Source organism: Oncorhynchus keta, chromosome 21 (assembly GCF_023373465.1).
Source record: "Oncorhynchus keta strain PuntledgeMale-10-30-2019 chromosome 21, Oket_V2, whole genome shotgun sequence".
Classification (NCBI taxonomy): domain Eukaryota; kingdom Metazoa; phylum Chordata; class Actinopteri; order Salmoniformes; family Salmonidae; genus Oncorhynchus; species Oncorhynchus keta.
Genome location: NC_068441.1, coordinates 53,046,858 through 53,073,822, shown reverse-complemented (window position 1 = coordinate 53,073,822; position 26,965 = coordinate 53,046,858). Strand labels below are relative to the sequence as shown.

Sequence of the window (26,965 nt, the reverse complement as noted above, 5' to 3'; positions counted from 1 at the left end):
TATGTTATATACACCTGTACCAGTCATCATGTTATATACACCTGTACCAGTCATCATGTTATATACACCTGTACCAGTCATCATGTTATATACACCTGTACCAGTCATCATGTTATATACACCTGTACCAGTCATCATGTTATATACACCTGTACCAGTCATTATGTTATATACACCTGTACCAGTCATCATGTTATATACACCTGTACCAGTCATCATGTTATATACACCTGTACCAGTCATCATGTTATATACACATGTACCAGTCATCATGTTATATACACCTGTACCAGTCATCATGTTATATACACCTGTACCAGTCATTATGTTATATACACCTGCACCAGTCATTATGTTATATACACCTGTACCAGTCATCATGTTATATACACATGTACCAGTCATCATGTTATATACACCTGTACCAGTCATCATGTTATATACACATGTACCAGCCATTATGTTATATACACCTGTACCAGTCATTATGTTATATACACCTGTACCAGTCATCATGTTATATACACCTGTACCAGGTACCACCTGTACCAGTCATCATGTTAGATATACCTGTACCAGTCATCATGTTAGATATACCTGTACCAGTCATCATGTTAGATATACCTGTACCAGCTATTACTCACTGATGCAAACATGCTGTGTCACTCACACACACACCTGCAAAGAAAATCCCAATATGAGGTGTAAAAACAGGTGAATCTACCTGTAGTATCGTGACTGCAGGTACGTTGAGCAGACAGCCTTGGAGACGTGTGAGGCTGAGCCGAAGTCGATGACCTTGACCCTGTAGGGCTGTCTGAGTGGATCCACCAGCATGATGTTCTCTGGCTTCAGGTCAGCATGGATCAGACCCAGAGACTTCAACTTCATCAGCGCCGTCGCCACCTGGTGGGGAAATAGACGTAACACTGAAGGGTTAAACAGCTGTGTGCCAGCTGTGGACACTGAAGGGTTAAACAGCTATGTGCCAGCTAAGGACACTGAAGGGTTAAACAGCTGTGTGCCAGCTGTGGACACTGAAGAGTTAAACAGCTGTGTGCCAGCTGTGGACACTGAAGGGTTAAACAGCTATAAAAATAACATTTTACTAGGACTTCAATGACAATTTAAAGACACAAACACCTATTAAGGCTGACACACAGATCAAGTAAGGTAACATGCAATTGTACTGTTTTTGAGACTTATTTGAGTATAATGTATGGTAACAGGTAACAGGTTAATATGTAACAAATGACTCATTCAGAATAAGCACCAGGTAATTGTCACATTGTCTCTGTGTCGATAAAGTTGTATTGTATTTGTCACCTGTTGCAGTATGGGTCTGATGTGTTGTAGCGGCAGGGGGCTGAACTTGCTGTGCTTCAGGAAGTCATACAGGTTCTGCTCCAGCATCTCAAACACCAGGCAGGTGTGGCCTTTGTGTTGGAAACACTCGTAGGAACGCACAAAGTTAAACTCGTCGGCGTTCTCCGCGCTCAGACGGTTCAGGATGCCCACCTGGGAACAGACAGAATGACAAACCTTGACACTTGACAATCTTGACACTCTACGGCTAGTTCTGTACATTTTAGCCATAGTCTAGCTCGAGTTGAGCTTGAATTTCATCTTGAAGGCCAATAGAAATCTTATCAATTAAATTGATCTCGTACCTCAACATACTAAACAGTCAGTCCTATCTATCATAGTAGTAGGTGCGTCCCGTTAACATCTAATTTCTCCTGAAGTGTGCACTCAGTCAACACTTCACACAAATCTGAAAAGCATTGGCTTGGTGGAGGCATGGGTTTAGTGGGACATTACCCCATATTTTTGTATACCAGTTATTTCCTTTCAAATCAGTGAAGGAAAAGTTAACAACGTCGGGAGGAAGGAGAGATGAATTGGGACTTCGCCCTGATCACGTGCTTTTGCATATGGTAATGACAGGAGGGGTTTAAAGAGGAACGGCACCCGCTGATTTGGCCTCGTTTGATGTGGGTGTGTCCTTGCCACCACCATGACACACCCCTCTGTCAGAACCTCACCCACAGCGGTTTCCTCTCCACTCAATCACAACTAACAAACCTCCTGCAGGTTGAGGCTCAGTAACTACAGGCAGATGTATAAGATAAGATCCCCAGAGGAAGCTTTGGCTCAGTAACTACAGGCAGATGTATAAGATAAGATCCCCAGAGGAAGCTTTGGGTCAGTAGCCTCCAGAGTAAACTACGGTTTTTAATTTTAATTTTTTTAAATAACGTTCAAATAGAGTAACAGGTCCATGTGGAATAAACCTCCCTTTTACGTAATACCATAGAACGGTGCCTGTCAGCATTTTGTCTGGTGGTAAATGGGGTTACCATGGTAACATGTCAGAGCGGTCATAACTTCCTGTGTGGCGTCTCGTTTACAACCGTTGTTCCCTGATCCTGGTTCAGAATACACAGGGTTTCTCCCTCCACATATTGACTGATCCTGGTTCAGAATACACAGGGTTTCTCCCTCCACATATTGACTGATCCTGGTTCAGAATACACAGGGTTTCTCCCTCCACATATTGACTGATCCTGGTCCAGAATACACAGGGTTTCTCCCTCCCCATATTGACTGATACCTGATCCTGGTACAGAATACACAGGGTTTCTCCCTCCACATATTGACTGATCCTGGTTCAGAATACACAGGGTTTCTCCCTCCCCATATTGACTGATCCTGGTTCAGAATACACAGTGTTTCTCCCTCCCCATATTGACTGATCCTGGTTCAGAATACACAGGGGTTTCTCCCTCCACATATTGACTGATCCTGGTTCAGAATACACAGGGTTTCTCCCTCCACATATTGACTGATCCTGGTTCAGAATACACAGGGTTTCTCCCTCCCCATATTGACTGATCCTGGTTCAGAATACACAGTGTTTCTCCCTCCCCATATTGACTGATCCTGGTTCAGAATACACAGGGTTTCTCCCTCCCCATATTGACTGATCCTGGTTCAGAATACACAGGGTTTCTCCCTCCCCATATTGACTGATCCTGGTCCAGAATACACAGGGTTTCTCCCTCCCCATATTGACTGATCCTGGTTCAGAATACACAGGGTTTCTCCCTCCCCATATTGACTGATCCTGGTCCAGAATACACAGGGTTTCTCCCTCCACATATTGACTGATACCTGATCCTGGTTCAGAATACACAGGGTTTCTCCCTCCACATATTGACTGATACCTGATCCTGGTTCAGAATACACAGGGTTTCTCCCTCCACATATTGACTGATCCTGGTTCAGAATACACAGGGTTTCTCCCTCCACATATTGACTGATCCTGGTCCAGAATACACAGGGTTTCTCCCTCCCCATATTGACTGATCCTGGTTCAGAATACACAGGGTTTCTCCCTCCCCATATTGACTGATCCTGGTCCAGAATACACAGGGTTTCTCCCTCCACATATTGACTGATACCTGATCCTGGTTCAGAATACACAGGGTTTCTCCCTCCCCATATTGACTGATCCTGGTTCAGAATACACAGGGTTTCTCCCTCCCCATATTGACTGATCCTGGTCCAGAATACACAGGGTTTCTCCCTCCACATATTGACTGATACCTGATCCTGGTTCAGAATACACAGGGTTTCTCCCTCCACATATTGACTGATCCTGGTTCAGAATACACAGGGTTTCTCCCTCCACATATTGACTGATACCTGATCCTGGTTCAGAATACACAGGGTTTCTCCCTCCACATATTGACTGATACCTGATCCTGGTTCAGAATAAACAGGGTTTCTCCCTCCACATATTGACTGATCCTGGTTCAGAATACACAGGGTTTCTCCCTCCACATATTGACTGATACCTGATCCTGGTTCAGAATACACAGGGTTTCTCCCTCCCCATATTGACTGATACCTGATCCTGGTTCAGAATACACAGGGTTTCTCCCTCCCCATATTGACTGATACCTGATCCTGGTTCAGAATACACAGGGTTTCTCCCTCCACATATTGACTGATACCTGATCCTGGTTCAGAATACACAGGGTTTCTCCCTCCACATATTGACTGATCCTGGTTCAGAATACACAGGGTTTCTCCCTCCACATATTGACTGATACCTGATCCTGGTTCAGAATACACAGGGTTTCTCCCTCCCCATATTGACTGATACCTGATCCTGGTTCAGAATAAACAGGGTTTCTCCCTCCCCATATTGACTGATCCTGGTTCAGAATACACAGGGTTTCTCCCTCCCCATATTGACTGATACCTGATCCTGGTTCAGAATACACAGGGTTTCTCCCTCCACATATTGACTGATACCTGATCCTGGTCCAGAATAAACAGGGTTTCTCCCTCCCCATATTGACTGATCCTGGTTCAGAATAAACAGGGTTTCTCCCTCCACATATTGACTGATACCTGATCCTGGTCCAGAATAAACAGGGTTTCTCCCTCCCCATATTGACTGATCCTGGTTCAGAATACACAGGGTTTCTCCCTCCACATATTGACTGATACCTGATCCTGGTTCAGAATACACAGGGTTTCTCCCTCCCCATATTGACTGATCCTGGTTCAGAATACACAGGGTTTCTCCCTCCACATATTGACTGATACCTGATCCTGGTTCAGAATACACAGGGTTTCTCCCTCCCCATATTGACTGATCCTGGTTCAGAATACACAGGGTTTCTCCCTCCCCATATTGACTGATCCTGGTCCAGAATACACAGGGTTTCTCCCTCCCCATATTGACTGATCCTGGTTCAGAATACACAGGGTTTCTCCCTCAACATATTGACTGATACCTGATCCTGGTCCAGAATAAACAGGGTTTCTCCCTCCCCATATTGACTGATCCTGGTCCAGAATACACAGGGTTTCTCCCTCCCCATATTGACTGATCCTGGTTCAGAATACACAGGGTTTCTCCCTCCACATATTGACTGATACCTGATCCTGGTTCAGAATACACAGGGTTTCTCCCTCCCCATATTGACTGATACCTGATCCTGGTTCAGAATACACAGGGTTTCTCCCTCCACATATTTACTGATCCTGGTTCAGAATACACAGGGTTTCTCCCTCCCCATATTGACTGATCCTGGTTCAGAATACACAGGGTTTCTCCCTCCACATATTGACTGATCCTGGTTCAGAATACACAGGGTTTCTCCCTCCACATATTGACTGATACCTGATCCTGGTCCAGAATACACAGGGTTTCTCCCTCCCCATATTGACTGATCCTGGTTCAGAATACACAGGGTTTCTCCCTCCCCATATTGACTGATACCTGATCCTGGTTCAGAATACACAGGGTTTCTCCCTCCACATATTGACTGATCCTGGTTCAGAATACACAGGGTTTCTCCCTCCCCATATTGACTGATCCTGGTTCAGAATACACAGGGTTTCTCCCTCCCCATATTGACTGATACCTGATCCTGGTTCAGAATACACAGGGTTTCTCCCTCCCCATATTGACTGATCCTGGTCCAGAATAAACAGGGTTTCTCCCTCCACATATTGACTGATACCTGATCCTGGTTCAGAATACACAGGGTTTCTCCCTCCACATATTGACTGATACCTGATCCTGGTCCAGAATAAACAGGGTTTCTCCCTCCACATATTGACTGATACCTGATCCTGGTTCAGAATACACAGGGTTTCTCCCTCCCCATATTGACTGATCCTGGTTCAGAATACACAGGGTTTCTCCCTCCCCATATTGACTGATACCTGATCCTGGTTCAGAATACACAGGGTTTCTCCCTCCACATATTGACTGATCCTGGTTCAGAATACACAGGGTTTCTCCCTCCACATATTGACTGATCCTGGTTCAGAATACACAGGGTTTCTCCCTCCACATATTGACTGATCCTGGTCCAGAATAAACAGGGTTTCTCCCTCCACATATTGACTGATCCTGGTTCAGAATACACAGGGTTTCTCCATCCCCATATTGACTGATCCTGGTTCAGAATACACAGGGTTTCTCCCTCCACATATTGACTGATCCTGGTTCAGAATACACAGGGTTTCTCCATCCCCATATTGACTGATCCTGGTTCAGAATACACAGGGTTTCTCCCTCCACATATTGACTGATCCTGGTTCAGAATAAACAGGGTTTCTCCCTCCACATATTGACTGATCCTGGTTCAGAATACACAGGGTTTCTCCATCCCCATATTGACTGATCCTGGTTCAGAATACACAGGGTTTCTCCCTCCCCATATTGACTGATACCTGATCCTGGTTCAGAATACACAGGGTTTCTCCCTCCACATATTGACTGATACCTGATCCTGGTTCAGAATAAACAGGGTTTCTCCCTCCACATATTGACTGATACCTGATCCTGGTCCAGAATACACAGGGTTTCTCCCTCCCCATATTGACTGATACCTGATCCTGGTTCAGAATACACAGGGTTTCTCCCTCCACATATTGACTGATACCTGATCCTGGTCCAGAATACACAGGGTTTCTCCCTCCCCATATTGACTGATACCTGATCCTGGTTCAGAATACACAGGGTTTCTCCCTCCACATATTGACTGATACCTGATCCTGGTCCAGAATACACAGGGTTTCTCCCTCCACATATTGACTGATCCTGGTCCAGAATACACAGGGTTTCTCCCTCCACATATTGACTGATAAAATGCAATAATAATAAAAATACAATGCAAGTAGAAGATGTCAACTAAAAGTTTAATGCAGGTTTCTTTTCCATTTCCGAGACATCAAGCCCGTCCGGACGTCATCCTGCAAGTCTCCATAGATCCATCTGTGAACCCAGTTGCTGTGAACCCAGTTGCTGTGAACCCAGTTGCTGTGAACCCAGTTGCTGTGAACCCAGTTGCTGTGAACCCAGTTGCTGTGAACCCAGTTGCTGTGAACCCAGTTGCTGTGAACCCAGTTGCTGTGAACCCAGTTGCTGTGAACCCAGTTGCTGTGAACCCAGTTGCTGTGAACCCAGTTGCTGTGAATCCAGTTGTTGTGAATCCAGTTGCTGTGAACACAGTTGTTGTGAACCCAGTTGCTGTTCTATGACCAACAGCAGCTAGGACCGATGCTATCTGACAAACAAACATGTCCTCTGTTTGAAGTTTGAACAGGTCAGACTAAACCTAACTAAATGATGTTCTCCCCACTGAAAACCACAGGTGAGCAGGCAAAGAGGCTGGCAGAGTAGATCAGCTCCTGGCCCGTCATCAAAGACACTGGTCGGTCACACAAAAACGAAAATCCACTTTTGTCATTATAGGGTAATTGTGTGTAGATGGGTGAGAGAAGATATACTTTATGCATTTTTTTAAAATTCAGGCTGTAACACAACATGTGGAATAAATCAAGGGGTATGAACACTTTATGAACACAGATTATAATCCATCCAAACTACTAGGCCTCGCTCAAAAGTACATGTAATCGGATGAGAAATGGCTAGCTAGTTAGCGAGGTGCGCGCTAATAGCGGTTCAATCGGTGACGTCACGCGCTCCGAGACCTTGAAATAGTGGTTCCCCTTTGCACTGCTTTTGTATAAGGGATGGGTAACGATGCTTCGCCAACGCTCTGACCACTAGGCTACCCTGCCGCAAAGTCTATGTTAGTTACCAGATCGAATATGCAAAGGCATAAATAGAAAATACAACTGGTAGGCTAATAACCTATTAACATATGTACAGCATATAAAATAAATCCCATTTCACACTGATGGCCCCAAAAATACTTTTCACTAGGCTAGCTCATCCGAAATGTGTTGATTGACAGTCTGCTGGTCCAATCAGAGGGCTGAATGTGCGTTTCACTAACCAGTTAGTTGTACTTGTTTTGTTTTGTTGCAAGCGCATAGCTGCAGCTACTGTCTCCAGCTGCTTGGAGTAACTACGTCGACTCTGTGCAACACAACTAGAAACAAAACATTACAAAAACCTGGTCTGATAATTTCAAGTCATCCGTCTCTAGATATTATATTTTTCTATGAAGCCGAGTTTTAAGCCATCAAATTTTGTGACTCGAGTCCAAGTCATGTGACTCGAGTCCAAGTCATGTGACTCGAGTCCAAGTCATGTGACTCGAGTCCAAGTCATGTGACTCGAGTCCAAGTCATGTGACTCGAGTCCAAGTCATGTGACTCGAGTCCAAGTCATGTGACTCGAGTCCAAGTCATGTGACTCGAGTCCAAGTCATGTGACTCGAGTCCAAGTCATGTGACTCGAGTCCAAGTCATGTGACTCGAGTCCGCACATCTACAGAGAGGGTATGTCTGCGTGATGCCGCGGGTCCCCTTTTCTGGTCTCCTCCCTGTTGCATGTTGGGCTGCAAACTGGATCCGTCTCGAACAACTGCAGCAGGCGATCCTCATACACAATGTACTTCCTCATCTTATGAGGTGGTGTTTTGACACGGAGGGCCTGTGACAGGGTGATACAATAGACAAGTGGTTACATTGCATTTTGTTAGAAAAGGACAAAGATTTTTGATAATGTACTTCACAACCAAAATGACTCTTGACTGGTTGTATATCTGCTGGTTTGAGGAACTAACCTTGGTCTGTCGTCAGGGCAGTAACCTCATTTAAGACATGTCTAAATTGTCACTAGTTACCACAGCCACAAACCCCGACCATTTCTAAACATTCTTAAAATGTGATTTCAAAACCTAACCACAATGCTAACCTTATGCCTAACCTCAAATCAAAACCCGAAAAAGCAACAAAGAAAAAAAAATGTTTTTCATGATTTGTTACATTATAGCCAATTTTGACTTTGTGTCTGTGGTAAATCCTAATTGCCTGCGGTTACAGATGTAGGTAGACTGGCTGTCTGTAGCCTCAGATGGGACTAGAGTCAGGTGGCTGACGACTTTGTGGTTTGATGCTCCAAATTCACTGTATAAATCCGACTCCGAGGTGAGGTTGTTACGACCAGAGTTGCATCCATTATTTAGTTTAGCCTTAAGACAATATACACTTGTATGAGCCACAAACTAACTTGCAAATCGGACTTGCATGCGAACGTTAGCTAGCTTAGCTACCTACCTAACCTGTAACTAGCTTGCAACTCGCTAGCATGATCAAATAACAACATTAAATAACCAGCAGTATCTAGAAAATACACAAACTACTAGTAGGAGCACGATTTAACTAACATTGTAATCAGACAGCTGGCTAGCTAGTTAGACGTTAGCTAAAATGTCAGCTAAGCCTGCCCCTGTTTTATCTAAAAAAAAATATATATAATGTTTTAAAGATATAGCTACCAACATAACCAGCAATAACATTATCGAACGTCGTCAACTAAGTCATACCAGGGAGGTCATTATCTCTGGTTATACTCACCACCACGAGACGAGCACCATCCACCTGTTCCGCATAGTCGGGATCCTCCGGCAGGACATGCAAACCACATAACTTTGGCTGTGGAGGCATGGTCACGATCTGCCTTCCGTTGAACGTGTTGGGAGGGGGGGACCAATTTGCACGTGGAGCTTGGTCAAAGGGGGCATGATTTTGTTAACAATTTTAATCCAAACCCCAATCTTCATTTGGCCCATAATTCCACCCATACAACGACAAAAAGGCCTTGGGATATATATATATATATATATACACAGAGAATATAAAACATTAGGAACACATGACAGACTGACCGGGAGACAGCTATGATCCCTTGTTGATGTCACTTGTTGAATTCACTACCAAATCAATGTAGATGAAGGGGAGGAGACAGGTTAAAATAATGATTTTTAAGCCTTGAGACGGTCTGTTTTCTCTCATGTATTAAGAAGCCAGTGTTTTTCCTCTCGTTGTTTCTGAGTAACTTGGGTCACGGGGCCAAAGACAAAGAGCCTCAGACTGACTGAACACGTTTTGTTTTGGTCCACCCTGTTCTTTTCGTATCTTTCAACGACAGTGTGGAGATATGAAGAGAACAGAGGTCAGCTCGAGCAGCAGTTATCACACACACACACAGACTCACTCACACAGTCCACAGAGACACACACAGACTCACTCACACAGTCCACACACACACACACACAGTCCACACACACACACAGTCCACACACACACACAGTCCACACACAGTCCACACACACACCACACCACACACACACCACACCACACCACACCACACACACACACACCACAGAGACACTCACTCACTCACACACACACTCCACAGAGACACTCACTCACACACACATACTCCACAGAGACACTCACTCACACACACATACTCCACAGAGACTCACACACACACACACACACACACACACACAGTCCAGAGACACACACACACAGTCCACAGAGACACACACACACACACACACACACTCACACACAGTCCACAGAGACACACACAGGTTGTATTTTTCCTATAATGGCTGAGACCCAAATCTTGTTTGTTGTAACGCTGTACTGTTGAGTGATTTGCAAATCTTATAATACATTATATAATATTATAGTAAACAACATATAGGGCTTAACATAGAACCACTTTAAGAACAACACATTTTTATTTAGGCCAAGCAAATGCATTGATATTATAAACTTGTTATTTAATTTAAAAAAATAACAGAATAATGGACTTGCCTGACTAAATAAATAGGATGCATGCATGGCCATTTTTCTTTAGCCTACGAGACTGACACAGAAACACATAATAAAGGCATGAATAGCATTAATCTCACCATTGCAGTTTTTATAATGAGAAAGCGACCCCCCAAATAATTTTGTAATAGAAGGATTTGTATGGAAAGCCAAGTTGAAGAGTTTTTATAATGAGAAAGCGACCCCCCAAATAATTTTGTAATAGAAGGATTTGTATGGAAAGCCAAGTTGAAGAGTTTTTATAATGAGAAAGCGACCCCCCACCCAAATAATTTTGTAATAGAAGGATTTGTATGGAAAGACAAGTTGAAGAGTTTTTATAATGAGAAAGCGACCCCCCCCCACCCAAATAATTTTGTAATAGAAGGATTTGTATGGAAAGACAAGTTGAAGAGTTTTTATAATGAGAAAGCAACCCCCCCAAATAATTTTGTAATAGAAGGATTTGTATGGAAAGACAAGTTGAAGAGTTTTTATAATGAGAAAGCGACCCCCAAATAATTTTGTAATAGAAGGATTTGTATGGAAAGACAAGTTGAAGAGTTTTTATAATGAGAAAGCACCCAAATAATTTTGTAATAGAAGGATTTGTATGGAAAGACAAGTTGAAGAGTTTTTATAATGAGAAAGCGACCCCCCCCACCCAAATAATTTTGTAATAGAAGGATTTGTATGGAAAGCCAAGTTGAAGAGTTTTTATAATGAGAAAGCGACCCCCCACCCAAATAATTTTGTAATAGAAGGATTTGTATGGAAAGACAGGTTGAAGAGTTTTTATAATGAGAAAGCGACCCCCCACCCCACCCAAATAATTTTGTAATAGAAGGATTTGTATGGAAAGACAAGTTGAAGAGTTTTTATAATGAGAAAGCGACCCCCAAATAATTTTGTAATAGAAGGATTTGTATGGAAAGACAAGTTGAAGAGTTTTTATAATGAGAAAGCAACCCCCAAATAATTTTGTAATAGAAGGATTTGTATGGAAAGACAAGTTGAAGAGTTTTTATAATGAGAAAGCGAGCCCCCCCCCCCCCCAAATAATTTTGTAATAGAAGGATTTGTATGGAAAGCCAAGTTGAAGAGTTTTTATAATGAGAAAGCGACCCCCCCCCCCCGTCCAAATAATAATAATAATAATAATAATAATAATTTTGTAATAGAAGGATTTGCCAAGTTGAAGACAGAATTAGATGTTGTCGTCCTCATAATGACGTCATACCCACGTCATGTTAAAACACAACAGAGTAGTGAAACACCATTTGAAGAATATTCTCTCATCCAGAGCGACTTAAACATTTGGTGAATTCATCTTAAGATCGCTAGGTAGGAGAAACACATATCAGTCAGTCAGTCAGTCATAGTAAGTACACTTCCCCTCAATCAAATAAAAAAAGCTATTAGCAAAGTCATAGCTAGTAAAGGGGGAAAAGCCTGGACTGGGCTGAGCGGGGCCTTGCCCTACCTTAAAGATGGGAGGGCCAAGAGACCAGAGGTGGCAGGAAGGAGGGTGTGGTGAAGGGTTTGAGCATAGCCTGAAAGTAAGGAGGGGCAGTTCCACTTGCTGTGGTGGCTATTCAGCAACCTGATGGTCTGGGGGTAAAAACTATCAGCCAGCAGGTAGTCTAGTGGTTAGAGCGTTGGGCCAGTAACCAAACTTCTGCTAGATTGAATCCCCGAGCTGACATGGTAAAAATCTGTAGTTCTGCCCATGAACAAGGCAGTTAACCCTCTGTTCTTAGGCCGTAATTGTAAATGAGAATTTGCTAGATAAATAAAGGTTAAATTAAAAAAATTAAGTCTGACAGTTTTTGCCACGATGCTGCTATGTCTGAGTGATGGAAGCGGGGAGAACAGGCCATGACTCGGGTCCCTGATGATCTTCTTGTGTCCTGGAGGCCAGGCAGTGAGCGTACCTCTGTAGCACCTTGCGGTGCGCGGCGGTGCCGTACCAGGCGGTGTTGCACCCTGATAGTATGCTCTCAATGGTGCTCCTGTAGAACACTGAGGAGCCTCAGGGACACGACACATTTCTTCAGTATCCTAAGTTGAATAGTTGCTGTTGTGCCTGTAGAACACTGAGGAGCCTCAGGGACACGACACATTTCTTCAGTATCCTAAGTTGAATAGTTGCTGTTGTGCCTGTAGAACACTGAGGAGCCTCAGGGACACGACACATTTCTTCAGTATCCTAAGTTGAATAGTTGCTGTTGTGCCTGTAGAACACTGAGGAGCCTCAGGGACACGACACATTTCTTCAGTATCCTAAGTTGAATAGTTGCTGTTGTGCCTGTCTCGGTCGGCAGCCCTGCGAGGATTAACTCACACACGTCCTCCGTAGAGACCGTAAGTACCTATCCCTCGTTGTCCCCGGGGGATTTTCCTCGGCCGCTCAAAATCGTCACTGTGCTCGAAAAAGATGTTCAGCTCGTCCGGCAGGGCGGCGTTCGCGACATTCCTCGCAAACACCTTTTTTTCCCAGCACTTGGGCTGTTGTTGCCGCGCACGCGCTATCCCAACAGCTGCTCTTCACTTGACTGGCAGTCAGAAAATGTCTGGATCAGATGATGTGAAAATATCAGTATAATAGCGTAATTAGAAATATTCTACTTCATTTAACCTTTATTTAACTAGGAAATTATTATTTTACAATGACGGCCAAACCCGGAACTACGCTGGGCCAATTGTTCCGCCGCCCTAATGCCAGTATCGAATTTAGGTTTTAAGTATCACGGTTAGGTGAGTCGGTCAGAGGCATTCGATTTCGTAATGCAAGACATTATTTTGGATTTATGTGTCCATTTAAACAGTTTTCACCCCGTTAACATGAAGGAGACACTAACTGTTACTGAGACCTCTATACAAAAACCAAAAAATAATTATCTGACAGATTGAACCTTGTAAGAATCCTGGATCTATGGCTAATTTAACTGACTAATTAGATGCAAGTGTAACAGTATAACTTTAGACCGTCCCCTCGCCCATACCCGGGCGCGAACCAGGGACCCTCTGCACACATCAACAACAGTCACCCACGAAGCATCGTTACCCATCTCTCCACAAAAGCCACGGCCCTTGCAGAGCAAGTGGAACTACTACTTCAAGGTCTCAGAGCAAGTGACGTCACCGATTGAAACGCTATTTAGCGCGCACCACCTCTAACTAAGCTAGCCGTTTCACATCCGTTACACTCACCCCCCTTTTGGCCTCGTCCTTTTCCGCAGCAACCAGTGATCTGGGTCACGGTACCAATGTAACAGTATAACATTTCACATCCGTTAAACAAGGACAGAAAAGTAAATGTTTGATGGTGAATTTGGACAAATCCGTCAAGACGCCAACCAGGAGAAAGGCTTAAGCACCAACTTGTGAGTTATATTGAATATGATCCCCCTTTATATAACAATATAATGACACAAAAAAAGATTGGCTGATCATTTATCAATGACTTACTTAGCAACCGATTTAGCAAGTGTAGAAAATCCTCAGTGGTACCTAGATTCTAGACATGACCATTTTTAGACGAGACTGACTTTAAAAGACCAAAAGTATCCAATTTACACTTTCCCGGGTGAAATTTTTTGACACTAGACTAAATTAGTCTGATTCATATCGATGCGACATAGGCTGTTTTCAAGGGGATTGGTTGAAATCGGTTGTTTTTTTAGGGCCAGTCGCTCTAAGGTCTATGGGACATTTCCTCTTGAAAGGCAATAAACGTCTAGCTAGGTATCCGAGCTGATATGCTCTCACGTCACAAAAGCATGAAGGTGAAACAGATCGCGTCACAGTCTGGAATCCAGGCTAATACACATCACCAATTAAAATCAACTAGGCGTAACAGACTAACAAAGTAGTACCACGTCTTGAAGGGCGATAAACATGAATTAACCAAATCGATCCAAATCAAAATAAATGACTCACCTCGATCTGACCCTGTCGTGCGTACGAGGGGTGGTTCTTAAGGATCTTGATGGCCACGATATCATTGGTTCCCCTCTTCCAACACTTGGTCACCTGACCGAAGGTCCCCCTCCCCAGGAACTCCAGCACCTCATAACTACAGGAGACTGAACACAGAATCTCATGTTGCACCAGCTGGTAGTCCCCTTCTCCGTTGGAGCTGGAGCTCTTGGTGGTGGGGGCCGAGTGGGGGATGGACTGGCCCGTACCCCCTCCTCCTCCTCCCCCAGTACGCGTAGAGAAGACGGGAGGAGGGGCAGAGAGCTCCTCTAAGATCTGAACACTCCCACAGCCGCTCCCGCTCCCTTTGACGACCTCGTCATTCTTCCTCTTCTGGCCCTGTCGCCCCCTCCTGTTCCCCATGCTGACCGTCTCAGAGTTTGTGTGTGAGGAGTGTGTGTACTGGTCGTTGAGGCGGCGACTGGAACCCCGGGGGAGGTTGCCCGTGCTGTCTGCTGGTCTGACTACCACCTGGCCACGGGAACCTGGGGCGGGAGGGAACACTAACGCAGAGGGGGCGAAGGGGGGCACTGCCATGCCTAGTGCAGGGGTGAAGGAGTAACCCCCTACTCCCTGCTGTCCCCCCACGGAACCGTATGGGCAGTCAGAGGAAGCGTCCCAAACACAGTTCTCCACCTTCATCTTCTTGACACGACAAAATGCGCTGGAGGAGCTGGAGGGAGCAGAGAACACCTGGAGCTGGGACGACATACCTAAGGAGAGGAGGGGAGAGGGAAGGAGAGGAGGGGAGAGGGAAGGAGGGGAGAGGGAAGGAGAGAAAAGAAGAGATCCACATACAGCATTTAACATGTCATCGTGCCTTGATGAAAGGTCTTATAGCAACAAAACACATTGCATGTTACAGAACGCTAATTTAGCAAGAAATACATTCTGTGAATATGTGTTGTGTCCATTGTATCAGTCTGCTAAATTCCTCTCCTATCAGCCAAAAACTGACTCCTGAGCCTGTGTTCACGAAGCATCTCAGGAACAGGAATACTGAACTAGTGCGTTTTCTCTTTTCGATAAAAATTACATGGACACGAAAGATCTGGGGGCCTGGGCCCGTATACACAAAGCATTTCAGAGTAAGAGTACTGATCTGGGATCTGTCATTATGAAATAAAAAGGCAAAACTGATCCTAGAACCAGCACTCTTACTTTGAAATGCTTTGTGGATACAGGCTCAGGAGTTTATCCTACTTCTCACAATGAGTAATCATGATGTCCTCTTCTCCTCTCACCGAGGCTGCTAGCATGCATCTCATCTCACCTAGGCTGCTAGCATGCATCTCATCTCCTCTCACCTAGGCTGCTAGCATGCATCTCATCTCACCTAGGCTGCTAGCATGCATCCCATCTCCTCTCACCTAGGCTGCTAGCATGCATCTCATCTCCTCTCACCTAGGCTGCTAGCATGCATCTCATCTCCTCTCACCTAGGCTGCTAGCATGCATCTCATCTCACCTAGGCTGCGAGCATGCATCTCATCTCCTCTCACCTAGGCTGCTAGCATGCATCTCATCTCACCTAGGCTGCTAGCATACATCTCATCTCACCTAGGCTGCTAGCATGCATCTCATCTCACCTAGGCTGCGAGCATGCATCTCATCTCCTCTCACCTAGGCTGCTAGCATGCATCTCATCTCCTCTCACCTAGGCTGCTAGCATGCATCTTATCTCACCTAGGCTGCGAGCATGCATCTCATCTCACCTAGGCTGCTAGCATGCATCTCATCTCACCTAGGCTGCTAGCATGCATCTCATCTCACCTAGGCTGCGAGCATGCATCTCATCTCACCTAGGCTGCTAGCATACATCTCATCTCACCTAGGCTGCTAGCATGCATCTCATCTCCTCTCACCTAGGCTGCTAGCATACATCTCATCTCCTCTCACCTAGGCTGCTAGCATGCATCTCATCTCACCTAGGCTGCTAGCATACATCTCATCTCACCTAGGCTGCTAGCATGCATCTCATCTCCTCTCACCTAGGCTGCTAGCATACATCTCATCTCACCTAGGCTGCTAGCATGCATCTCATCTCCTCTCACCTAGGCTGCTAGCATACATCTCATCTCCTCTCACCTAGGCTGCTAGCATACATCTCATCTCACCTAGGCTGCTAGCATGCATCCCATCTCCTCTCACCTAGGCTGCTAGCATACATCTCATCTCCTCTCACCTAGGCTGCTAGCATGCATCTCATCTCCTCTCACCTAGGCTGCTAGCATACATCTCATCTCCTCTCACCTAGGCTGCTAGCATGCATCTCATCTCCTCTCACCTAGGCTGCTAGCATGCATCTCATCTCCTCTCACCTAGGCTGCTAGCATACATCTCATCTCCTCTCACCTAGGCTGCGAGCATGCATCTCATCTCATCTAGGCTGCTAGCATGCATCTCATCTCATCTAGGCTGCGAGCATGCATCTCATCTCACCTAGGCTGCGAGCATGCATCTCATCTCATCTAGGCTGCTAGCATGCATCTCATCTCATCTAGGCTGCTAACATGCATCTCATCTCATCTCACCTAGGCTGCTAGCATGCATCTCATCTCCTCTCACCTAGGCTGCTAGCATGCATCTCATCTCCTCTCACCTAGGCTGCTAGCATGCATCTCATCTCCTCTCACCTAGGCTGCTAGCATGCATCTCATCTCCTCTCACCTAGGCTGCTAGCATGCATCTCCTCTCACCTAGGCTGCTAGCATGCATCTCCTCTCATCTAGGCTGCTAGCATGCATCTCCTCTCATCTAGGCTGCTAGCATGCATCTCCTCTCATCTAGGCTGCTAGCATACATCTCATCTCCTCTCACCTAGGCTGCTAGCATACATCTCATCTCCTCTCACCTAGGCTGCTAGCATGCATCTCATCTCCTCTCACCTAGGCTGCTAGCATACATCTCATCTCCTCTCACCTAGGCTGCTAGCATCTCATCTCCTCTCACCGAGGCTGCTAGCATCTCATCTCATCTCACCTAGGCTGCTAGCATACATCTCATCTCCTCTCACCTAGGCTGCTAGCATACATCTCCTCTCACCTAGGCTGCTAACATGCATCTCCTCTCACCTAGGCTGCTAACATGCATCTCATCTCCTCTCACCTAGGCTGCTAACATGCATCTCATCTCCTCTCACCTAGGCTGCTAGCATGCATCTCATCTCCTCTCACCTAGGCTGCTAGCATGCATCTCATCTCCTCTCACCTAGGCTGCTAACATGCATCTCATCTCCTCTCACCTAGGCTGCTAGCATGCATCTCATCTCCTCTCACCTAGGCTGCTAGCATGCATCTCATCTCCTCTCACCTAGGCTGCTAGCATGCATCTCATCTCCTCTCACCTAGGCTGCTAGCATGCATCTCATCTCCTCTCACCTAGGCTGCTAGCATGCATCTCATCTCCTCTCACCTAGGCTGCTATCATACATCTCATCTCACCTAGGCTGCTAACATGCATCTCATCTCACCTAGGCTGCTAGCATGCATCTCATCTCCTCTCACCTAGGCTGCTAGCATGCATCTCATCTCCTCTCACCTAGGCTGCTAACATGCATCTCATCTCCTCTCACCTAGGCTGCTAACATGCATCTCATCTCCTCTCACCTAGGCTGCTAGCATGCATCTCATCTCACCTAGGCTGCTAGCATACATCTCATCTCACCTAGGCTGCTAGCATACATCTCATCTCACCTAGGCTGCTAGCATGCATCTCATCTCCTCTCACCTAGGCTGCTAGCATGCATCTCATCTCCTCTCACCTAGGCTGCTAGCATGCATCTCATCTCCTCTCACCTAGGCTGCTAACATGCATCTCATCTCCTCTCACCTAGGCTGCTAGCATGCATCCCATCTCCTCTCACCTAGGCTGCTAGCATGCATCTCATCTCACCTAGGCTGCTAGCATGCATCTCATCTCCTCTCACCTAGGCTGCTAGCATGCATCCCATCTCATCTCACCTAGGCTGCTAGCATGCATCTCATCTCATCTCACCTAGGCTGCTAGCATGCATCTCATCTCATCTCCTCTCACCTAGGCTGCTAGCATGCATCTCATCTCACCTAGGCTGCTAGCATGCATCCCTCATCTCACCTAGGCTGCTAGCATGCATCTCTTCTTCCATTGCCTGACTGCACTATAGTGCAGTGTAGTGTTGTCTTTGGAGAGTTGGTTAAAGCTAGTCATGATGATTCTAACTGCATTGTGGGTTAAGGGCTTGTAAGTAAGCATTTCACGGTAAGGTTGTTGTATTCGGCACATGTGACAAATAAAATTAGACTTGAACTGTGTCGAGGAGAAACCCACGTTGCCAAATGATCGAATGTAGTGCACTAAATGGGCTGTAACAAAACCCTGTCGGGAAGTTAGCTAGCTCTCCTGGAGCACAAAACTGGACCGTTTTATCTGAATCTCTTCATTCAAAGACTCCATCATGGACACTCTTACTGGCAGTTGTGGCTGCTTTGCGTGATGTATTGTTGTCTCTACCTTCTTGCTGTTGTCTGTGCCCAATAATGTTTGTACCATGTTGTGTTGCTACCATGCTGTGTTGCCATGCTGTGTTGCCATGTGTTGCTACCACACTGTGTTGTCATGTGTTGCTATCATGCTGTGTTGTCATGTGTTACTACCATGCTGTGTTGTCATGTGTTGCTACCATGCTATGTTGTTGTCTTAAGTCTCTCTCTTTATGTAGTGTTGTCTCTTTATGTAGTGTTGTCTCTCTATGTAGTGTTGTCTCTTTATGTAGTGTTGTCTCTTTATGTAGTGTTGTCTCTTTATGTAGTGTTGTCTCTCTATGTAGTGTTGTCTCTCTATGTAGTGTTGTCTCTCTATGTAGTGTTGTGTTGTCTCTTTATGTAGTGTTGTCTCTTTATGTAGTGTTGTCTCTTTATGTAGTGTTGTCTCTTTATGTAGTGTAGTGTTGTCTCTCTATGTAGTGTAGTGTTGTCTCTCTATGTAGTGTTGTCTCTTTATGTAGTGTTGTCTCTTTATGTAGTGTTGTCTCTCTATGTAGTGTAGTCTCTTTATGTAGTGTTGTCTCTATGTAGTGTAGTGTTGTCTCTCTATGTAGTGTAGTCTCTTTATGTAGTGTTGTCTCTATGTAGTGTAGTGTTGTCTCTCTATGTAGTGTTGTCTCTTTATGTAGTGTTGTCTCTTTATGTAGTGTTGTCTCTCTATGTAGTGTTGTCTCTCTATGTAGTGTTGTCTCTCTATGTAGTGTTGTCTCTTTATGTAGTGTTGTCTCTCTATGTAGTGTTGTCTCTTTATGTAGTGTTGTCTCTTTATGTAGTGTTGTCTCTTTATGTAGTGTTGTCTCTTTATGTAGTGTTGTCTCTTTATGTAGTGTTGTCTCTTTATGTAGTGTTGTCTCTTTATGTAGTGTTGTCTCTTTATGTCTCTCTATGTAGTGTAGTGTTGTCTCTCTATGTAGTGTTGTCTCTCTATGTAGTGTTGTCTCTTTATGTAGTGTTGTCTCTTTATGTCTCTCTATGTAGTGTTGTCTCTCTATGTAGTGTTGTCTCTCTATGTAGTGTTGTCTCTCTATGTAGTGTTGTCTCTTTATGTAGTGTTGTCTCTTTATGTAGTTTTGTGTTGTCTCTTTATGTAGTGTAGTGTTGTCTCTTTATGTAGTGTTGTGTTGTCTCTTTATGTAGTGTAGTCTCTCTATGTAGTGTTGTGTTGTCTCTTTATGTAGTGTTGTGTTGTCTCTTTATGTAGTGTAGTCTCTCTATGTAGTGTTGTGTTGTCTCTTTATGTAGTGTTGTCTCTCTATATAGTGTAGTGTAGTCTCTCTATATAGTGTAGTGTTGTCTCTTCATGTAGTGTTGTCTCTTCATGTAGTGTTGTCTCTATGTTGTGTTGTCTCTTTATGTAGTGTTGTCTCTTTATGTAGTGTTGTCTCTTTATGTAGTGTTGTCTCTTTATGTAGTGTTGTCTCTTTATGTAGTGTTGTCTCTTTATGTAGTGTAGTCTCTCTATGTAGTGTTGTCTCTCTATGTAGTGTTGTCTCTCTATGTAGTGTTGTCTCTCTATGTAGTGTTGTGTTGTCTCTTTATGTAGTGTTGTCTCTCTATATAGTGTAGTGTAGTCTCTCTATATAGTGTTGTGTTGTCTCTTTATGTAGTGTTGTCTCTTTATGTAGTGTTGTCTCTTTATGTAGTGTTGTGTTGTCTCTTTATGTAGTGTAGTCTCTCTATATAGTGTTGTGTTGTCTCTTTATGTAGTGTTGTCTCTCTATATAGTGTAGTGTAGTCTCTCTATATAGTGTTGTGTTGTCTCTTTATGTAGTGTAGTCTCTCTATGTAGTGTAGTGTTGTCTCTTTATATAGTGTTGTCTCTCTATGTAGTGTTGTGTTGTCTCTCTGTGTAGTGTTGTCTCGTCTCTTTATGTAGTGTTGTCTCTTTATGTAGTGTTGTCTCTTTATGTAGTGTAGTGTTGTCTCTCTATGTAGTGTTGTGTTGTCTCTCTATGTAGTGTTGTCTCTTTATGTAGTGTAGTCTCTATGTAGTGTAGTGTTGTCTCTTTATATAGTGTTGTCTCTCTATGTAGTGTTGTCTCGTCTCTCTGTGTAGTGTTGTCTCGTCTCTTTATGTAGTGTTGTCTCTTTATGTTGTGTTGTCTCTCTATGTAGTGTTGTCTCTCTATGTAGTGTTGTCTCTCTATGTAGTGTTGTCTCTCTATGTAGTGTTGTCTCTCTATGTAGTGTTGTCTCTATGTAGTGTTGTCTCTATGTAGTGTTGTCTCTCTATGTAGTGTTGTCTCTCTATGTAGTGTTGTCTCTTTATGTAGTGTTGTTTCTCTATGTAGTGTAGTCTCTCTATGTAGTGTAGTCTCTCTATGTAGTGTAGTCTCTCTATGTAGTGTAGTCTCTCTATGTAGTGTTGTCTCTATGTAGTGTTGTCTCTATGTAGTGTTGTCTCTCTATGTAGTGTTGTCTCTCTATGTAGTGTTGTCTCTCTATGTAGTGTTGTCTCTATGTAGTGTTGTCTCTATGTAGTGTTGTCTCTATGTAGTGTTGTCTCTCTATGTAGTGGTGTCTCTCTATGTAGTGGTGTCTCTCTATGTAGTGGTGTCTCTCTATGTAGTGGTGTCTCTCTATGTAGTGGTGTCTCTTTATGTAGTGTTGTCTCTTTATGTAGTGTTGTCTCTTTATGTAGTGTTGTCTCTTTATGTAGTGTTGTCTCTTTATGTAGTGTTGTCTCTTTATGTAGTGTTGTCTCTTTATGTAGTGTTGTCTCTTTATGTAGTGTTGTCTCTTTATGTAGTGTTGTCTCTTTATGTAGTGTTGTCTCTTTATGTAGTGTTGTCTCTTTATGTAGTGTTGTCTCTTTATGTAGTGTTGTCTCTTTATGTAGTGTTGTCTCTCTATGTAGTGTTGTCTCTCTATGTAGTGTTGTCTCTTTATGTAGTGTTGTCTCTTTATGTAGTGTTGTCTCTTTATGTAGTGTTGTCTCTTTATGTAGTGTTGTCTCTCTATGTAGTGTTGTCTCTCTATGTAGTGTTGTCTCTCTATGTAGTGTTGTCTCTTTATGTAGTGTCTCTCTATGTAGTGTCTCTCTATGTAGTGTCTCTCTATGTAGTGTTGTCTCTTTATGTAGTGTTGTCTCTTTATGTAGTGTTGTCTCTTTATGTAGTGTTGTCTCTTTATGTAGTGTTGTCTCTTTATGTAGTGTTGTCTCTTTATGTAGTGTTGTCTCTCTATGTAGTGTTGTCTCTCTGTGTAGTGTTGTCTCTTTATGTAGTGTTGTCTCTTTATGTAGTGTTGTCTCTTTATGTAGTGTTGTCTCTCTATGTAGTGTTGTCTCTCTATGTAGTGTTGTCTCTCTATGTAGTGTTGTCTCTCTATGTAGTGTTGTCTCTCTATGTAGTGTTGTCTCTTTATGTAGTGTTGTCTCTTTATGTAGTGTTGTCTCTTTATGTAGTGTTGTCTCTTTATGTAGTGTTGTCTCTTTATGTAGTGTTGTCTCTCTATGTAGTGTTGTCTCTCTGTGTAGTGTTGTCTCTTTATGTAGTGTTGTCTCTTTATGTAGTGTTGTCTTTCTATGTAGTGTTGTCTCTCTATGTAGTGTTGTCTCTCTATGTAGTGTTGTCTCTCTATGTAGTGTTGTCTCTCTATGTAGTGTTGTCTCTTTATGTAGTGTTGTCTCTTTATGTAGTGTTGTCTCTTTATGTAGTGTTGTCTCTCTATGTAGTGTTGTCTCTCTATGTAGTGTAGTCTCTTTATGTTGTGTTGTCTCTTTATGTAGTGTTGTGTTGTCTCTTTATGTAGTGTTGTGTTGTCTCTTTATGTAGTGTTGTCTCTTTATGTAGTGTAGTGTTGTCTCTCTATGTAGTGTTGTCTCTTTATGTAGTGTTGTCTCTCTATGTAGTGTTGTCTCTTTATGTAGTGTTGTCTCTTTATGTAGTGTTGTCTCTTTATGTAGTGTTGTCTCTTTATGTAGTGTTGTCTCTATATGTAGTGTTGTCTCTATATGTAGTGTTGTCTCTTTATGTAGTGTTGTCTCTTTATGTAGTGTTGTCTCTTTATGTAGTGTTGTCTCTATATGTAGTGTTGTCTCTTTATGTAGTGTTGTCTCTCTTGTCGTGATGTGTGTTTAGTCCTTAATTTGTTTTACATGTTTAATCCCAGCACCCGTCCCCGCAGGAGGCCTTTTGCCAGGCCGTCATTGTAAATAACAATTTGTTCTTAACTGACTTGCAAAATAAAAATACAGGCCACAGCCCTTATCTAGTGTCTGACTGTCAAGTTGTTGACAACGTTGTTCACAAACAGCCATCTAGCTAGTGTGCTCAAGGCAACTGCACTTATCAACATTATACATGTTATATTAGCCATTTATGATACCAAAAAAAAAAGAGAAGGAGCTTCTCTATCTGAACTGTTTTCCATCTAGGTTGACCATTGCAATGTTAAGGCCAAGACAGTGGACTCTCCTGAGACAAAGGCCTAGCTAGATAACTGTCAAAATGTTGTGCCACTCTGGTGAACATCCACATTTCACCTCCAGGCGTAATCGATTGCAGTGGTTCCCAAGCGGTGGGTTGACATTGACAAAATAATATATATATACACACAGAGAACAAAAATATAAAACACAACATGTTTCATGAGCTGAATAACAAAATCCAATAAAATGTTCCATAATCACAAAAAAATTATTTCTCTCAAATGTTGTGCACAAATGTGTTTACATTCCTGTTCGTGTGCATTTCTCCTTTACTAAAATAATCCATCCCCCTGACAGTTGTGTCATATCAAGAGGTGGATTCAACAGCATGATTACACAGGTGCACCTTGTGCTGGGGACAATAAAAGTCCACTTTAAAATGTGCAGTTGTGTCACAACACAACGCCACAGATGTCTCAAGTTGAGGGAGCGCGCAATTGGCATGCTGAGTGCAGGAATGTCCACCAGAGCTGTTGCCAGATAATTGAATGCTCATTTCTCTACCATAAGCCGCCTCCAACTTTATTTTAGAGAATTTGGCAGTACGTCCAACCGGCCTCACAACCGCAGACCACATGTAGCCATGCGAGCCCAGGGCATCCACACCCAGCTTCATCGCCTGCGGGATACGGAGGAGTATTTATGTCTGTAATAAAGCACTTTTGTGGGGGGGTCATTCTGATTGGCTGTGCCTGGCTCCCCAGGGGGTGGGCCTATTGCCCTCCAAATCATGTGAAATCCATAGATAGATCAGGGACAAATGAATATATTTCAATTGACTCATTTCCTTATATGAACTGTAACTCAGTATAATCTTTGAAAGTGTTGCATTTATATTTTTGTTAAGAGTGTGTGTATATGTATATATAAATAATGTGTCAGTATCAAAAAAAAAATCCAGTGTAAACTTAAACATCTAAAACCGTAAAAAAGGCCTTGTACATTTTACAATAGCCTATAATCTTTCATCATTTACAATCAACTAAATACAAGCTCGACAATCAGGGCCCCGTTGATTTTGATATGTTTGAGCATAAGAACACAGCATTGGCCATGTCAAATTGTACTGAAATTAGCTTAAAAACGGTAACGTTTTACTCTCAGTTTCATGGCAGGGTGTCTGGATTTGCATGAGATTAACTTTGAAAATGCTACAGTTTCAATCTGCTGCCAAGATAATGTTGTTGATGTATTGCTTGGTCTACTTGTTTTTGCACCACTCAACCCTTATGGTGGGTCGCAACTCAAAATACAACTCAATCGGTGGGTCACGAAGCCAAACAGTTTTAGGAAGCCCTGATCTATTCAATAGGACGTTTTATTGTAGGTTACCCATTTCTCAAACACTACAATCGATCAAACGCAGAAAAATAAACAGAGCTATCCGACATTGTCATTACTGAAGACATAGACAACTACAGTATCTAGCTGGCTAACTTTAGCTACTTGTCCCATTTCAAGCCGAGCTAACTAACGTAGTTAGAAACGTCAATATCACCCTCGGGTTGTATAAACCCGAACGAAAACATCGTGTTTGAGACATAAACCATCTACATACCTGATTTGATTTCACAGTGTAATGTCGATGATTAATACAGTCATCAATTGAAATCCCACACAGGCTTGCAGATTATCTGATTTAGTTAGCTGACGTTCGCTATTTTGCCGATTAACTAGTAACGCTAGGCCTTCATTTCATTGTTTTCCAACGACAGAGAAGTAGATAAGAAGAAACACACAATTCGCGTGGGGGTTTTGGTCGGAAACAGTCGAACTCAGCTGAAATAAAATGAAATAAAAAGCAATAAAATAATAAACACGTATTTCGGTAAATTAAAAAAACGCTTATTTTACAAGCTAAAACCCGATCATAAGACCACCTAACAGCAGACCGCTGTGAAGCAGCCAGAAATACCAAGTACTTCCGGGTCACGGATTCTTCTTCTGCGGTAGGGTTTATCGGCGGTTGGTATGTAGCGTTATGGTGCATTTACCGCCACCTACTGTACTGGAGTGTGGGCCAGAGACCGGTACAAACTAAATCCTACCTGCCAGCCCCGTTGCTCTCAAAAAAGAAAAAATATGTCAGACTATATTTAATGACGTTCTACTCAATATACTCTTTAAAATAATTTCCTGTATGCCCTTCTCCCTCATACGAGATGTCAGCCTCTCTCTTTCCCTCTGATTACTGCCCACACTGTAGCAGTACCTGCTCCACGGTCTCTGTTTCCTGGTAATAATCACACTTTCCTGTTGGAGATGCTTTCCCATCACATTTAAGGTCTTATTCAACCGTCTGTGTCCCTCCCTTAATCTACTGGCTGTGTCCCTCCCATCCTTAATCTACTGGCTGTGTCCCACCCTTAATCTACTGGCTGTGTCCCTCCCACCCTTAATCTACTGGCTGTGTCCCACCCTTAATCTACTGGCTGTGTCCCACCCGTAATCTACTGGCTGTGTCCCTCCCATCCTTAATCTACTGGCTGTGTCCCACCCTTAATCTACTGGCTGTGTCCCTCCCACCCTTAATCTACTGGCTGTGTCCCACCCTTAATCTACTGGCTGTGTCCCACCCGTAATCTACTGGCTGTGTCCCTCTCATCCTTAATCTACTGGCTGTGTCCCACCCTTAATCTACTGGCTGTGTCCCTCCCTTAATCTACTGGCTGTGTCCCTCCCATCCTTAATCTACTGGCTGTGTCCCACCCTTAATCTACTGGCTGTGTCCCTCCCTGAATCTACTGGCTGTGTCCCTCCCATCCTTAATCTACTGGCTGTGTCCCACCCTTAATCTACTGGCTGTGTCCCACCTTAATCTACTGGCTGTGTCCCACCCTTAATCTACTGGCTGTGTCCCACCCTTCATCTACTAGCTGTGTCCCACCCTTAATCTACTGTCTGTGTCCCACCCTTAATCTACTGTCTGTGTCCCACCCTTAATCTACTGGCTGTGTCCCACCCTTAATCTACTGTCTGTGTCCCAGCCTTCATCTACTAGCTGTGTCCCACCCTTAATCTACTGGCTGTGTCCCTCCCTTAATCTACTGGCTGTGCCCCACCCTTAATCTACTGTCTGTGTCCCACCCTTAATCTACTGGCTGTGTCCCACCCTTAATCTACTGTCTGTGTCCCACCCTTAATCTACTGGCTGTGTCCCACCCTTAATCTACTGTCTGTGTCCCACCCTTCATCTACTGGCTGTGTCCCAGCCTTCATCTACTAGCTGTGTCCCACCCTTAATCTACTGTCTGTGTCCCACCCTTAATCTACTGTCTGTGTCCCACCCTTAATCTACTGGCTGTGTCCCACCCTTAATCTACTGTCTGTGTCCCACCCTTAATCTACTGTCTGTGTCCCACCCTTAATCTACTGTCTGTGTCCCACCCTTAATCTACTGGCTGTGTCCCACCCTTCAT

General features: G+C 43.8%; 1 protein-coding gene and 1 long non-coding RNA gene across 6 annotated transcripts in view; both read right to left on the bottom strand.

Moving 5' to 3' along the window:
* LOC118380051 (homeodomain-interacting protein kinase 1-like) overlaps nt 1-25,458 on the bottom strand; it is an 85,483-nt gene extending 60,025 nt beyond the window's left edge. For all 4 annotated transcript variants that reach the window (XM_052474222.1, XM_052474221.1, XM_052474223.1 and 1 more), the window contains exons 1-4: nt 25,105-25,458; nt 14,554-15,305; nt 1,327-1,518; nt 725-906 (exon numbers count right to left, since the gene is read on the bottom strand). In XM_052474222.1, coding sequence (XP_052330182.1) covers nt 725-906; nt 1,327-1,518; nt 14,554-15,303 — 1,124 coding nt within the window. In that variant the 5' untranslated portion in view covers nt 15,304-15,305; nt 25,105-25,458. The remainder of the gene's footprint in view (nt 1-724; nt 907-1,326; nt 1,519-14,553; nt 15,306-25,104) is intronic.
* LOC127910427 (uncharacterized) lies at nt 2,928-6,666 on the bottom strand. 2 transcript variants are annotated; one of them, XR_008074845.1, is made up of 3 exons: nt 6,527-6,666; nt 3,465-4,118; nt 2,928-3,029 (listed from the first exon to the last, which is right to left on the bottom strand). It is a non-coding gene; the product is annotated as an uncharacterized LOC127910427 (long non-coding RNA). The 2 variants fall into 2 exon arrangements; XR_008074846.1 differs by lacking the exon at nt 2,928-3,029 and having other exon boundaries at nt 3,050-3,913; nt 4,020-4,118.
* Nucleotides 25,459-26,965: the final 1,507 nt, after the last annotated feature.